The sequence below is a fragment of the Scyliorhinus torazame genome, chromosome 14, assembly GCF_047496885.1.
Source record: "Scyliorhinus torazame isolate Kashiwa2021f chromosome 14, sScyTor2.1, whole genome shotgun sequence".
In the NCBI taxonomy this organism is placed as follows: domain Eukaryota; kingdom Metazoa; phylum Chordata; class Chondrichthyes; order Carcharhiniformes; family Scyliorhinidae; genus Scyliorhinus; species Scyliorhinus torazame.
The window spans coordinates 164727947-164744784 of record NC_092720.1 but is presented as its reverse complement, the minus strand read 5'-3'; the positions used below and the strand labels follow the sequence as shown (position 1 = coordinate 164744784).

At 48.2% G+C, this 16838-nt stretch overlaps 2 protein-coding genes across 2 annotated transcripts in view; both read right to left on the bottom strand.

The window, feature by feature from the left end:
* The window catches only part of LOC140390134 (uncharacterized), a 39618-nt gene extending 34601 nt beyond the window's left edge, over positions 1-5017 (bottom strand). Inside the window, exon 1 of the mRNA XM_072475066.1 lies at positions 4884-5017. The gene's annotated coding sequence lies outside the window, so the exon portion shown is untranslated. The remainder of the gene's footprint in view (positions 1-4883) is intronic.
* On the bottom strand, positions 4884-9109 carry LOC140390136 (uncharacterized). The gene is given in 3 exon segments (XM_072475068.1): positions 4884-6720; positions 6722-8181; positions 8857-9109. Coding segments are annotated over 2 exon segments (1122 nt in total). The 5' UTR covers positions 7735-8181; positions 8857-9109; the 3' UTR covers positions 4884-6611.
* Positions 9110-16838: the final 7729 nt, after the last annotated feature.

The following is a 16838-nucleotide window of genomic DNA, read 5'->3' as shown; positions in this document are numbered from 1 at the left end:
ATATAGACATATGGATGTAAACACACAGACACATGGATGTAAACACACAGACATACACAGATTTAAACACACACACACACGGATGTAAACGCACAGACACACACATAGACACACGCAGACACACACATAGACACACTCGCACAAAATTAATTTATATGAACCACGCTCCCACAGTTAGTAAATCAGCGAGAGAGAGAGCAGTGAATTCTGCCCCCAGATGGTGATGGGGGAGGGGGACAGGGTGGGATGGGGGAGGTGATGGGGGAGGGGGACAGAGTGGGATGGGGGACGGGGCGATGGGGTGGTGGACAGGGTGGCGAAGGGGGAGGGGGGCAGGGTGGTGACAGGGAGGGGGGCAGGATGGGATGGGGGAGGGGGAGGCGATGGGGGAGGGGGACAGGGTGGCGAAGGGGGGCAGGGTGAGATGGGGAGGGGGGCAGGGTGGGATGGGGAGGACAGGATGGGATGGGGGAGGGGGAGGTGATGGGGTAGGGGACAGGGTGGGATGGGGCGATGGGGAGGGGGACAGGGTGGCAAAGGGGGAGGGGGGCAGGGTGGTGATGGGGTGGGGGACAGGATGGGATGGGGGAGGTGATGGGGGAGGGGGACAGAGTGGGATGGGGGACAGGGCGATAGGGGTGGTGGACAGGGTGGCGAAGGGGGAGGGGGCAGGGTGGTGACAGGGAGGGGGGCAGGATGGGATGGGGAGGGGAAGGCGATGGGGGAGGGGGACAGGGTGGCGAAGGGGGGCAGGGTGAGATGGGGAGGGGGGCAGGGTGGGATGGGGAGGACAGGATGGGATGGGGAGGGGGAGGTGATGGGGTAGGGGACAGGGTGGGATGGGGCGATGGGGAGGGGGACAGGGTGGCAAAGGGGGAGGGGGACAGGGTGGCGATGGGGGAGGGGGACAGGGTAGCGATGGGGGTGGGGACAGGGTGGCAATGGGGAGGGGGACAGGGTGGTGACAGGGAGGGGGGCAGGATGGGAGGGGGAGGCGATGGGGAGGGGGACAGGGTGGCGAAGGGGGGCAGGGTGAGGTGGGGAGGGGGGCAGGGTGGGATGGGGGGGAGGACAGGATGGGATGGGGAGGGGGAGGTGATGGGGTAGGGGACAGGGTGGGGTGAGGCGATGGGGAGGGGGACAGGGTGGCAAAGGGGGAGGGGGACAGGGTGGCAATGGGGGTGGGGACAGGGTGGCAATGGGGGTGGGGACAGGGTGGCGATGGGGAGGGGGACAGGGTGGCGAAGGGGGGGCAGGGTGGTGATGGGGAGGGGGACGGGATGGGGAGGGGGACAGGGTGGCAAAGGGGGAGGGGGGCAGGGTGGCGATGGGAGAGGGACAGGGTGGCGAAGGAGGGGTGGCAGGGTGGCGATGGGGAGGGGGACAGGATGGGATGGGGAGGGGGACAGGGTGGCGATGGGTTTGGGGGACAGGGTGGCGATGGGGGAGGCGATGGGGGTGGGGGAACAGGGTGGCGATGGGGGAAGGGGACAGAGACTGACAATCCCTTCCCTATCCCTCCCACTTGCAACTTGTTCTCTGGGTTGTAACTGAGTGGAAACCTGTGATTGGATTCCAACACAATTAGTCATTGTCACCGAAATGATGCCAAGGGTTTGACAAGCTCCATTTAATCAAAATGAAGGCCCTTTAACTGGACTGGGTCAAACTGTGATCACAGGACAAACCTCCCCCTCACACTGCACATCCCAGTCAGATCAGCCATCACCATAGTTTCTAAACAGGCTCAATTTGAGGCAGGAAAAAGCACAAACCAGTTTGAGTGAAGGAAAGGGAACTGCACTGACTGTGACAATGGAAATATCACGTGCTCGCTGACACTAAGATATTTGTTGCTATGGAAAGTTTGTTTTGCGCTGTCATTCAAGCTTCAGAATCGGAGGTCAGTTGATGAGGAAGGAGATGAGAAATGTCTTCACTGAAAGGGTTGTGAATCTTTGGAATATGGTTGCACAGTGGCGCAGCGGTTAGCACTTCTGCCTCACAGTGCCGAGAACCCCGGTTCGATCCCGGCCCCGGATCACTGTCCGTGTGGAGTTTGCACATTCTCCCCCGTGTCTGCGTGGGTGTCACCCCCATAAAACCCAAAAAGATGGATCAGGGTAGGTAGATTGGTCACGCTAAATTGCGCCTTAATTGAAAAAGCATTTTTTTTTTTTTTTACAAAGTGAATCTTTGGCTTTCTCTCTCCCAGGGAGCTGTGGATGTTCACTCACTAAATAGATTCAAGACCAAGATTGATGGATTTTTGGATGCTGAGGGAATAAAGGAGATGGGGATAGTGTTGGAAGGTGGGATTGAGGTCGAAGATTAACCCTGATTGTACTGAATGGGACATCAGGTAGCAGAGGTCGAATGACCAATTCCTGCTCCTATTTCTTATGATCTTCTGTTCACCGTGTTCTCTGGGTGGTTACACCTGTTGTTAATTCTTGTGCAGCAGTCATTGTAACCAACATGATTAATTTAAATTGAGGAGATCATTAACATGCTGGACAGGATCTCTGGAGCTTTGTTTATATGGTATTTGATAATGTCCTGCATGGGAGATTATTCACCAAGCTGAATGTGTGTGGAATTGGAAGATCCTTGTGACATGGGTTCACAATTTGTTTGGGAGATAGGAAATAGAGAGCTGGGATAAAGGGAATGTTCTCTGATTGTCAGGATGTGTCCAGCGATGTTTCCTTGGGATCTTGACTGGAGACTCATTGCATTGATCAATGACGCTGTTGAAGGAACAGTCTGGGATAGTTTACTGATGACACTAATTGAGGTGACACAGTCAGTAATGTGGATAGGAGAGGAAAGTTGCAAAGGGACATAGTGAGGGATGAAACTGCAGCAGCTGGAGTTCAATGTGGCGTAATGAGAGATCATTTATATTGAACCTCAGAAAGATAAATCAGGACATTTACCAAATGGCGAGGAACTGTTATGAGTCCAATATGTTTCATAGAAGAGTCATATTGGACTCAAACATTAACTCTGGTTTTCTCTGCACAGAGGCTGCCAGACCTGTGGAGTTTTTCCAGCACTTTGTTTTTATTTTAGATCTCCAGCATCTGCTGTATTTTGTTTTGTTTTACTGAAGCTAACTTTTTAAAAATGTGACAAATTGAAGCAGTTTTATTTAAGGATGGTACATTGTGATCTGATTAACTTCATGATCAGTGGAGTGTGTAAACATCTACAGGATAATTTCTTCACTCATTTTACAACATGGTTGTGTTTCAACAAATGGTGAGTGGGGTTTGTACAGGGAGCCCAGAGACTGAGGAATTATTTGTGTGGCCCTGACATCTTAAATCTCTGCTGTCTTGCAAACATGGATCCTTCAATAAACATCACAAATTATCACATTGCTGTTTGTGGCAACTTGCTGTGCACTAATTGGCTACCACATCACAAAAACTGATGAACCTTTAAGAAGCACTTCAAAGACTCCCCACAGTGCAGAAGGAGGCCATTTGGCCTATCGGGTCTACACTGGCCCTCTGAAAGTCCACTCCCCCACCCTATCCCTGCAACTCCACTTAACCTTTTGGACACTAAGAGGCGATTTAGCATGGCCAATTCACTTAACACGCACATCTTTGGACTGTGGAAGGAAACCGGAGCACCCGGAAGAAACCCACAGACACAGAGAGAATGTGCAAACTCCACACAGACAGTAACTCAAGGCCGGAATTGAAGTTGGCACAATGCAGTAGCAGTGCTAACCACTGTGCCACCGTGACCATAAAGTTTTTCGGATGCCAGGTGTTTGTACATGCAAATGCAAGTCTTTCTGTCTTAGGGAAATGTTCTGCTTCCTGTGAACTGGAAATTCTAAACTCATTGATGGAAAAAGTAACCGGCCACAGTGACATTGACCAGTATCTTGTGTACGGGACTCTTACTGTAGGCTCCTGAGTGTTTCAGTGAATAGGAACACACCATGCTGACAAAACAGGTAATTTAGGGTTAGTTAAAAAGTGAATTTATTGTGAATTATAAATCTATACAGAAAATTGATAGAACAGCAGACAGACAACAACACAATATTCAGCTTACACCAAACTTTGAATCAACTAAAATTCCAAAGAATTTGAAAATGATTCAATGTCTTTACCAGAACATGAAATGAATCTTGGAAGAGTGCAAAGTGAACATATGAAATTAAATGAAAATCGCTTATTGTCACAAGTAGGCTTCAAATGAAGTTACTGTGAAAAGCCCATAGTCACCACATTCCGGCGCCTGTTCGGGGAGGCTGGTACATATCGCACCGTTATTACATCGAAGGCTGTGGGAACTCAGGTCTGTAGAGAATCACCCCCACTCCCTCACCATACTCAGGATAGTAGTCCTCCCAGACAGAAGAGTACAAATATTACCCATGGCGTTAGTCAAATTAGTCAAACACCCCAAAGAGGATCTGTCTATAATTCACGTCACCAACTAAAGCAGGGTCCGATTCTACCCCATACCCACTCCCGAGAGCTGGCTCGCTTTACTAACACACATTCACATCAAGGGAAACTCTCTCAGAATACTACAGACAGAAGTTTTTTGAAATCCCTGTGCTCTAGTCTGGTTCCCAATTCCGATGGTCAGAAATTACATCGAACTTCAGTTACACAGGATGCAGCTCGTTTCCAACTCACAAACACACCAATGGTTACAGTGGTAATGTGGGCCCGTGGATCAATCAGTTTCCACTCCTGGAAGTCACTCTTCCCCAGATTAATTGGACAGCATTTTCTAATTCCGAACTCTCTGCCCTTTGACCCTCCATTCACCACAATGCTTCTGTAACCATCAATCTGGTTTAACCACTCCCTCATATCCACCTTCTATGCCCTTGTTCCCAAAATTACCTGAACTATAATCCTGCCTGGTCGGTCTCCCTGCTTCTCAAGTCCAAGTGGTGAAGAGTTGAGTGTATCTGGTACACACTGTCAGCCATCCATCACCAGATCTGACTGGACCACATCGAGCACTAGTGGTCCTGCTCTCCTCTGTCAAAACTGCTCATTACTCCAGAACCATTCTGAAAAGGTAATCCACAGTGTCTCCTCCCGAAACTAACCGAGTCCTTGTGGAAGTTCTGTTCCAGATGAACAGAGCTCTGTTTAGACCCTATCTGGAGAACTGAGTTCAGTTCTGACCATTGCAGCTCAGGAAGGATATATTGGCCTTGGAGGTGTAGATTCACCAGAATGTTCCTGGGTTAAATTATGAGGACAGGTTGTACAGACTGAGCTCGTATTCCCTTGAATGTAGACTTGTGAGAACAGAATCTGTGGGGTAGATGGTTTCCATCCATTGGAACAGTGTTCAGCTCATCAAAGTTGATTTATCGGAGGTTTCTCTGAATAGCTGAGGACCTGAATTCAAGAAGGACATGAGTGTTTTTGCGATAACTGTGCCAGTCAATGTGGATAACGTGGCAGAGGCATTGCTGATGGAATTTCTCAAGCGCCTAGATGAGCTGCTGATGTGCAGTCCTGGTCTTGCTGCATACAGGAGTGTGGTGCTGACAACTGCTCTGTACACTGGGTCTTTTTATTGACTTGCATTTTTCATTCTATCAAGAGTTGCAAGCTTTGATGACAAGCCCAGTATGTGGTGCTCATCACTAATTCCCTTGATGGTCGTGATCTGTCTTCTTGATTCTCTGAAGTTCCAATTGCTGCAGTCAAACACACGCTGTAGCTTGTCGAAGATTGAACTGACACAGCTGATCCAGTGTTGGATCTCCCCCGTCAATTGAGGTCTTTTGAGAGTGGTGGCTGTCGAGGTCGGGTAAGCGCTCAACATATTCCTGAATCTCTACTTCAACATATATGGGAGGTGAAATATTTGACTAACCAGGTGTGGATTGATCAATGAGTTTTGTTTTGGCCACATTCAGGGACAGGCTGAGTTTCATATAGACAGAATTGAAGAGATGAGAGGGGTTTACAAATCTGCTGTAGGGTGGGCAACGACCTGCAGGCATCTGCAAACTGTAGATCATATGCATTTATGGTTGTCAGTTTAGTTTTGACAAGGAGGTGACCAAGGTCAATGTATTCCCCATCAAGGTGATATTTAATATTGACACTCGAGGGCAGTTGATCTTTTATGAGGTGAGCAATCACGGTCATTGTAAATAGAATGGGCGCAATCACACAGCCTTGCTTGACACCAGTCTGAGTTTTGAATGGTTCTGTTTCAGATCTCTCACTCGAGACAATTGGATTGTGAAGAAGTTTCTTGGACATCCAAATCATTGGAGCACAATCCACAGAGCCTCCCAATTTACTGAGTCAAATGCTTTGGTCTCGTAGATAAATGTAACAAAGAGTTCCTGGTGCTGTTCCCGATATGTTTCTTGACGGATTTGTCTGGAAACAAAACCCATGTCGGAGGTTCCTATGGAAGGTCTCAAGCCAAGTCCCAAGTGTGATGTCTGCATAGGTCATCGCCCACATGCTGTGTGTTGACTGACCAGGAGATGCATTTACTGTGTAAAAGCCTTGTCACATATCTCACGTCTGAATGGTTTCTCAATGTGAATCCACTGGTACCCAAGAGCTTTGAAGAGTTGAGAAAGCTTCATCCTAAATCTCAGACTGGACGAATTTCTCCCATCTGGGAATTCTTTGATGGAACAGGAGGTTAAACGAGTTTCTGTCATCTTTGTCATTCACCTCACATTTGAACGGTTTCTCCCTTGTGAATGTGTTGGTGTCGGCGGAGGGATGATGACCGTGAGAATGATTTCTGACACATCTTGCAGGTGAATGGTTTCTCTCCTGTGTGAATACGTTGGTGTACACGAAAGTGAGATGAGTGTGAGAATGATTTTTTGCACACCTCACAGGTGAACGGCTTCTCCCCTGTGTGAATATGTTGGTGTTCGCGAAGAGTTGATGATCGTGAGAATGATTTGTCACACACTTCACACGAGAATGGTTTCTCCCCGGTGTGAATGCGTTGGTGACTCACCAGGCGTGATAACTGAGCAAAGCCCTCCTTACACACCTTACACATGAACGGCTTCTCCCCAGTGTGGATGCGTCGGTGATTCACGAGCGTCGATGAATGTGCGAAGGCTCGGTCACACACCTCACATTTGAAGGGTTTCTTCCCTGTGTGGATCCTCTGGTGGCTCAGCAGTGCAGAGGAGTGGCTGAAAACCTTCTCACATATCTCACATCTGAAGGGTTTCTCCCCTGTGTGAATACGTTGGTGCATCAGGAGGTTGGTTGAGTTTGTGAAGGCTTTGTTACACACCTCACAAATGAAAGGTTTCTCACCATCGTGAATGCGCTGGTGAACACGGAAGTGAGATGAGTGCAAGAATGATCTGTCACACACCTCACATGTGAAAGGTTTCTCCCCTGTGTGAATGCGTCGGTGTGCGCGGAGCGATGATAACTGTGAGAATGATTTAGCACACACCTCACACATGAACGGTTTCTCTCCTGTGTGAATGCGCCGGTGATCCACCAGGGCCGATGATTGTGCAAAGGGTTTATCACACACCTCACATTTGAAGGGTTTCTCCCCAGTGTGCAGGCGTCGGTGTTGCAAGAGATTTGTTGGCCATGTAAAAGCTTGGTCACATACCTCACACTTGAAGGGCTTCTCTCCGGTGTGAATGCGTCGGTGATTTACAAGTGTCGATGAACGTGTGAAGGTTCGATTGCACACCTCACATGTGAACGGTTTCGCTTCCATGTTACTGCCCTCGTGTTATGGGTGGAACAAGAGACGGATGTTGTCAGTTAACAGGTCTTACGATCCTGTGGAGCCCTCCTCTTACACCTCAAATTTGAACAGCCTCTCACCTGCAGGAATGAGTCAGTGGTTCATGAGGCTTGATGAATGATTGAAGCTCTCACCACACTTGGAGCCCAATCACACATTTTCCCAGTCTCACTCTGACCTGTCACCCACGGCTGACCATCAGATTGGTTCTCTCTGACAATTTAAAATCTGATGATTTGATGACCCCCCCGACCCGACTGATTCCCAGATGATGGTTTCACTGCCCAACCTCCTCTGTGTTCAGCATTGCTGTGAAGGGACTGGATGTCTTCCCACAGTTGTGCAGTTATTCCTTGAGTGGTGATCAGGATCTATCTGCGGTGTCAATCCTCTCTGGTGTAGTACAGCGTAATCCTTCTGTAAAACAGGAAAATAAAATATGATTTCCTCCAACTTCCTTTCGACCTTTCCTTAAGGGGCTGCTGACTACTCCGTTCGAGACTGTTCCATATTGAGTGTCAGTATGCTATTCGCATGTGGGAGGTCAAATTTAAGTCTTATATTTTTCCTCACTTGACTGTCACTGTTTCCAGCAGGGACACTGGATAGTAACCAGTAGCAGACAATGTGGCTACTTTCTTTCCTCCACGAAGACTCCACCTTCCCAGGCACCATGAGGGCAATGGAAAAGACAGTCAGGCAGAGTGTAAAATGGGTTATGAATTCACTATGAGCTCGAATCGAGCCGGTAAAAAACAGTTTTACCCTTCAAGTCTGTGTTTAATTTAAGAAAACACTAGGGTGAAATAATGTAAAATTTTGCACCTTATTTTCCAAATTTATTGAAAGAAAACAGACGAGGCAGAATGTGCTGGAAGCTAAGAAATATACTTCAGTGTAGCTCATTGGAGGGTTTGCACTCACTCAGACTGCACACCCCAAATTCAGCTCTCAGACACAGCACTGGGCAAAACTGTCAAATCCAAGCCCAGGCTTCTGGGAAAGGTCGAGGCCTTGAGGTAAAATCTTAAAAGACATTAAAAGGTATTTCAAGAAATGTATCTCTGCCCCTCCCAGATAATTACACCTCACCTTCTCATATTCAGCAATGACCCATCAACAAAACTCAGCCTGTAAATCAGAAGGGAAATGCTTCAATAAACACCCTCAATGTCCAACACACAGCCAATCAAACAGCTCAGCTCTCTGATTGACGGTTCTTGCAGCCATTCAGAGACAGAGGTAAGAGGAGCGACTTTCTGAATTGACCTGCCAATCATTCTGAAAAGCCATTCACATAGCAGGGGGCGGGGCTTCACGCATCATTGCGCCGCCCATTTCTGCACAGCCGCTTTCCGGACAGACTCTCACCCAGTCGAATCTACATTACCCATGCTGCCTGGGGCCCAGAGCCTGCGCAGTGAGGAGTGGCAGTATGGAATCAGGCGAGCCGGACGCGGTGCCAGATGGGAGTTGTAGTTCTGCCACGCGCAACAGCGGTTGTGAGGAAGCGCGAGCCCGAGAAGCTGAATCGAATTGAAAAGCAGAGATTGACCCTTGGTAGGAACCAGAGCGATGGCGGTGGGAAGATTCACCATTGCAGCAGATTCTCTGCCAACAACTGAAGACGAAAACGTGCAACAAGTATGAGCCGTCCCACTGACTGGACAACACAGAAGAGTTGCAGGAGGAGGGTAGTGTAGTTGGACATGTCAAAGGCTGCAGAGAGGTTGCTTCTCTCCACAGATGTTTTCTGACCTGAGCATTTCCAGCACATTTCGAGTGCCCAGTTCTTTTTTTCCAATTAAGGGGCAATTTAGCATGGTCAATCCACCTTTGTGGGGCTGAGACCCAGGGTGAGAACCATGCAGACACGGGCAGAATGTGCGAAATCCACACGGACAGTGACTTGAGACCGGGATCGAACCCAGGTGCCGTGAGACAACAGTGCGAACCACTGTGCCATCGTGCCACCTGCACATTCTCAGTATTTTGCCCCTTTGGATTCCAAGAGTTGGCTGTGTGCACTTTCGGGATTTGGAGACTGATATGATGGAGTTTTGAAAATAACAAGTTTGTCTTCATGACTTCCTGTGGGCAAATTATTTCAATTGGAGAGGTTAGGGAGGATCAACAAGTTGTGCAATGGCAGAACTACAGATTTATCAATCATTAAGAGTAGCAACATGGACATTTTACAAACAATCAAACAATAACACTTGGGATCCAGAAAAGTGATGTTGAATGTGTCTAGAACCTTGTTTTGACCACACTTGGAGAGCTGCGCACAATTCAAATCAACATATTAAAAAAGGACAGAAAGGAACTGGAGAAGGTGCAAAAAACATTCACAAGGATGGTCTTGAGTGCGATAACCCTGCAGGAGGCCAAGTAATCCGTAACCTCAGAGCCCCTAGGATCTCACCAGAGTACAATCTAGCCAGATGAGGCGGCGTACTACCTCCTTAATCCAGGGGCATCTGGGACATAAATACCCCGGCCCAAGTGGGGGCTGTGCAAGGGAGACCCTTCGGGGAGTAGGAGGTGTAATAATTGGTATAATATATTTGAGTTACAGTCATCACTCCCGAGTGGTTGTGTGCCTGGTACTTTACACTGGAGAGGAGGATGGGATGGATCCGGCCAACCATGGTTCTGCCTCCACATAGATTTCACGGGGCCTTTTCAAGGAGCAATGCATCTCATTATCATTGACGCACATTCAAAATGGATGGATGTTCACCGAATGACCATGACGTCATCAAGAGCGACTCGGGCAAACCTTTAGTGTTCACGGGCTTCCCAAGGTATTGGTGTTGAACAACGGCACTGCTTTTATGAATTCGGAATTTGTCGACTTTCTAAAGCACAGCGGAGTCCATCATGTACAAACTGCACCATACCACCCGTCATCCATCAGTTTGGCTAAACGGGTAGTGCAGACGTTTAAGCTTGGCATGCAGAAGCAGACCTTAGGTTTCCCGGAGACCCACCTCGCCCATTTCCTTTACTACCACAGGACCACACCAAACACCACCACCAGAGTAGCACTCTCGGAACCTTTTAAAAAATAAATTTAGAATGCCCAATTCATTTTTCCAATTAAGGGGCAATTTAACGGGGGCAATCTACCTATCCTGTACATCTTTGGGTTGTGGGGGTGAAACCCACTCTCGGAACTGTTAATAGGATGTCGACAGCGCATAAGGTTGAGCCTCATCTTGCCGGGCATCAGGGGAAAGATCTGCGACCAGCAGGAACAAGTTGAAACGGGACCGGCAATATCAATCAGGATATTTTTAGTGGGCAATGCAGTTTACGTCTGGAACTTCGCGGACAGGACGTTGTGGATCCCAGTGACGGTAGTAAAGCATTGAGGGCTGGTCCCATACTTTGTACGGATACAGGGTAAGGAATCAAATTGGCACATGGACACCTCCAGAGCCAAAACTTGCAGGTCCACAAGGACAGACCACAGCCCCATACTGGTGGCGCTCCTCCTCCGGAGCAGCCACTTATGACACTCAGCGAGGCAGATGAACCCCCTCAAGTCATAGATGCGAAAGGTCGACTCATCTGACCCAGACTCCGGCATGGAGACTTTGCCCACAGCAGTCGAAACGGTTCCAGTAGCGACCGCTGGGCCAAGCGCGGTGAACCACCAAGGGATTCGGCCTGGAAATGGTACTCCCCGATTTGTTATACCCCTCCAGATCTGGAACAGCAGGCATTCGGGAGACAACCACGAGCAAAGAAGTCAAAGGGTCTGCTGCCTCCTGCCATTGAGGGGGAGCAGTGTTTTAACCATACAGGAGGCCAAGGGATCTGTAACCTCAGAGTCTCTGGGGCCTTACCTGATTATGATCTACCTAGATGAGAGGGGGCTGGAGCTACCCCCTTAACCCAGGAGCCTTTGGGACATAAATACCCAGACCTTCAGGGAGTAGGAGGTGTAATATAAGAGGTATAATAAATATTTAAGTTTCTTAGAGTCATCACGTGCGAGTGGTCGCTTGACTGGGACTTCACATTGAGAATTGAGAGATTGTAACTGTCAAGGAAGACTGAACATGCTGGCACGCTTTTCCCTAGAAAAGAGAAGCTGAGGGGGTACAGCATAGAAATCTTTAAAATGATGAATTATAAAATGAAGAATTTGGGGTTAAATGGAGAACGATTAAAATGTGGAACTTGCTCCCACAGGGGATGATTGAGGTAAATAGTGTTGATGTATTTGATAGGAATTGCTAGCAATACTCAACAGATCAGGCAGCATCTCTATCTTTGTAGTATTCACCCTCTCCCACCCCCCGTAACAACCTTCATGCATTTTGTAAGCTCCTCTGTCCGCCTGCACCAGCCTCCCCGAACAGGCGCCAGAATGTGGCGACTAGGGTTTTTTCACAATAACTTCATTTGAAGCCTACTTGTGACAATAAGCGATTTTCATTTCATTTCATTTCCAGTGAGTATATTTTGGTAGCTCTCCTTTGAGGTAGCACATGCTTTCTCAGCAATCTCCTCCAAACCCTACAACCCTCACCATCTCTCTAAACTCCTCCAGCCCCTCCAACTTCTCTGTCTTCTGTAAAATGCTCGACCCCCACAGCACGCCGAGTGCTGTAATCTTCCCCATCCTCTTAAAAACCCTCGCTTTGCTGTATCTCAATTGCCTGCAAATGCTCCCCTTAGTCTGAAAACTCCAAGAGAATCACAGAATCCCTACAGTGCACAAGGAGGTCATTCGGCCCATCGAGTCTGCACCGACCTTTGGAAAGAGCACCCTACTTAAGCTTAAGCCCACACTTCCACCCTATCCCCCGTAACCCTACCTAACTTTTTTGGACACTAAGGGCAATTTAGCATGGCCAATCTACCTAACCTGCACATCTTTGGATTGTGGGAGCCATAAAACCCTCTCCATCCCAGTAATTGCCTCCAGTCCCTTAATACCACCCCATGTCTGTAACCTTCTCCCAACGGAACAACTCTCCCTGTGACATCCTCCAACCCATACAACCCTCTCTATCTCTGTAGCTTCCTCCAATCCCTACACTTCCTATCTTTGAAACCTCCCTCCAGTTGTTACGTATCTCCCTAGCTTTCAAACATCATATAGCCCCTACAACCCTCCCTATTTCTGTAATAGTTCCAGTCCCTACAGCCCTCCCTATCCCTGCAGCCTCCTTCTGTCCATGTAAATTTCCCTATCTGTGTAAAAATCATTTAGCTCCTACAACCCCCTCTATCTCTACCGCTACAATACTCCAGATCTCTGGGACCTGCTCCAGCCCTGACAACCCTCCCTGTCTCTGCCGTTCTCCTGCTATTTTCTGCTCCTCCTCTGTATAAAATGTAAACTCAGTATCTTTAAATGTATCTCATCCAGTCCCGGTAACTTCGCAACTTTTAAGTACAGCTGGCCTATCTAGTACCTCACCATCATTTTCAAACTGTCAGTGTCTCGACTAACTTTTTTTCACTATGACTTGGACACTTAGTTCTGTGGTAAAGACAGATGCCCTCTGCTCAATCGGAACCTCAGCCTTTCCACCTGCCTGAATGTCTAAATCCCCTTTCCGGTCCATAATTAGTCCCACTCCTCCTTTACCACTCTTTCATGTTTTATATGCTCTTAAAAAGTTTGTATTCCCTTATATGGTAGCTGGCAGTCTCCATCCATAGTGTCCTTTTGCTTCTCTTATTTGTTTTCTCACTTACGCTCTGAACCTCCTATATTCGGGCTGACTCTCAATTGTGCGGTTCACCTGATATTTTTCAGACACATCCTTTCCTGTTCCTCTCTTCAACCCATATGACCTCAGAAAAGGCGAGGCTGGGAGCAGAATGGTCTCCAAGGCCGTGGCTGTGAGCAGCATGGTCACAGAGGCTAACTCCCTGAACAGTGCAGTTCTTGAGGCTGAGTCTATGAGCAGACAGTTCACAGAGGGTGAGTCTATGAGCTGCGCAGTGACAGAGGTCAAGGCCCTGAGCTGAGCGATGACCGAGGCTGAGCCAGAGCCGAATGTTCAGAGACTGAGCAGAGCAGTCACTGGGACAGAGGCCATGAGGGAGCGGTCACTGAGGTTCAGGCTGTGAGTCAAACATTTTGTTCACAGAGGCTGGAGTGCAGTGTTATCTACATCTCAATTTCTGGTTTTTGCTCTCTCTCGCTCCCTCCCTCTCGCTCTTTCATCAACTCTTTCCCGCTCTCGATCTTGTTTTTTCATTCTCGCTCTTTTGTGCTCTCTGTTTGGTGTTCTCCCTCACTTTCTCTTTTCTTCTCTCTGTGAATTGAGCTGAAAAAACGTTCACATACTATTATCGCAACACAAGGCGGTGTGCAGGGCTAAGTCATAGGTAAACATTTAATTTAATATAAACACCTTTATTATAAGCTAGATCAATTAATAAAAAACCAAGGGGGGCATGTGGTGGAGTGGTTAGCACTGGGACTGTGGCACTGAGTACCCGGGTTCGAATCCTGGCCCTGGGTCACTGTCCATGTGGAATTTGCACATACTCACCATGTCTGGAGGCCAGATAGCCTAACACCATACAAACATATGAACACCTGAATTAGGAGCAGCAGTAGGCCATTGGGCCCCTCCAGCCTATTCCGTCATTCAATAAGATCACGGCTGATCTTTTGATAAAATGTTTCCAAAGAGCCAATTTAGCACAGCCAATCCACCTGCCCTGCACATCTTTGGGTTGTGGGGGTGAGACCCACCTAGACACGGGAAGAATGTGCAAACTTCACACGCACAGTAACCCAGGGCCTGAATTGAACCCGGGTTCTCGGCACTGTGAGGAAGCAGTGCTAACCGCTGCGCCACCATGCCGCGCAGATCATGGCTGATCTGATTGTAACCTCAACTCCGAGCTACCCCGATAATCATTCACGTTTCTGCATATCAAGAATATATATAGTTCTGCCTTAAAGGTATTCAACGACTCTGCTCCCACTGCCTTTTGAGGAAGAATACTCCAAAGACACACTAATCTCTGAGAGAAAATACTTCTCCTCAACTCATGATGGAAGTTCCCTTGATGAAGTAACTGAAGATGGTTGGGCCTAGGACGCTACCCTGAGGAACTCCTGCAGTGATGTCGTTGAGCTGAGATGACTGACCTCCATCAACCACAACCACCTTCCTTTGTACTTGGTATGATTCCAATTAGCGGAGAGTTTCCCCCTCCGATTCACAGTTCTGCTGGGGCTCCTTGATGCCACACTTGGTCAAGTGTGGCCTTGAAATCACGGGCAGTCCATCTCACCGCAACTCTGGAATCTGACCCATGTTTAAACCAAGGCTATAATGAGGTCAGGAACTGAGAGGCCCTGGCATGACCCAAATTGAGCATCAGTCAGCAGGTTATTGCTAAGTAAGTGCCACTCATAGCACTGTTGATGACCCTTTCCATCACTTTACTGACTTTCAATAATAAACTGACTGACCAGGTAGAGTTTGTCCTGCTTTTTGTGTACGGAACATACATGAGTAATTTTCCACATTGCCAGATAGATGCCAGTGTTGGTGCTAGACTCGAGCAGCTTGGCTCGGGGCACAGCAAGTTCTGGAGCACAAGTCTTCAGAACTGTTGCCAGAATATTGTCAGGGCCCAATACCTTTGGCGTATGCAGTGCCCTCTGGCGTTTCTTGATATCATGTGGGGTGAACCAAATTGGCTGAAATGTAGATTCTGTGATTATCATAGAATTTACAGTGCAGAAGGAGGCCATTCGGCCCATCGAGTCTGCACCGGCTCTTGGAAAGAGCACCCTATCCAAGGTCAACACCTCCACCCTATCCCCATAACCCAGTAACCCCAGCAAATACTAAGGGCACTTTTGGACACGAAGGGCAATTTATCAAAGTCAATCCACCTAACCTGCACATCTTTGGACTGTGGGAAGAAACCGGAGCACCCGGAGAAAACCCACGCACACACAGGGAGGATGTGCAGACTCCACACAGACAGTGACCCAAGCCGGAATCGAACCTGGGACCCTGGAGCTATGAAGCAATTGTGCTATCCACAATGCTACCATGATGCTAGAGACCTACGAAAGAGGCTGGTATGGAGGCTGATATGGATCACCCACCCACCACTAGGTGTGCTATTTTATAAATCTGGCAGAGGACATGGGGTCTGATGAGGGGTGAGAGGTAATGCGAGGGGTCAGATGAGAGATGGGGGATCAGGTGAGGGGCAAATGGTCAGCAGAGGTCTGGCAAGGATTGACGATCATTCCAATCAGACATAGGAGCGGAAGTAAGGCCATTCGGCCCATCGAGTCCACTCCACCATTCAATCATGGCTGATTTCAACTCCATTTACCCACTCTCTCTCCATAGCCCTTAATTCCTCGAGAAATCAAGAATTTATCAACTTCTGTCTTAAAGACACTCAACGTCCCGGCCTCCACCGCCCTCTGTGGCAATGAATTCCACAGACCCACCACTCTCTGGCTGAAGAAATTTCTCCTCATCTCTGTTCTAAAGTGACTCCCTTTTATTCTAAGGCTGTGCCCCCGGGTCCTAGTCTCCCCTGCTCATGGAAACAACTTCCCTACATCCACCCTATCTAAGCCATTCATTATCTTGTAAATTTCTATTAGATCTCCCCTCAACCTGCTAAACTCCAATGAATATAATCCTAGGATCCTCAGACGTTCATCGTATGTTAGGCCTACCATTCCTGGGATCATCCGTGTGAATCTCCGCTGGACCCGCTCCAGTGCCAGTATGTCCTTCCTGAGGTGTGGGGCCCAAAATTGCTCACAGTATTCTAAATGGGGCCTAACTAATGCTTTATAAAGCTTCAGAAGTACATCCCTGCTTTTATATTCCAAGCCGCTTGAGATGAATGACAACATTGCATTTGCTTTCTTAATTACGGACTCAACCTGCAAGTTTACCTTTAGAGAATCCTGGACCAGGACTCCCAAGTCCCTTTGCACTTCAGCATTATGAATTTTGTCACCGTTTAGAAAATAGTCCACGCCTCTCTTCTTTTTTCCAAAGTGCAAGACCTCGCACTTGCCCACGTTGAATTTCATCAGCCAT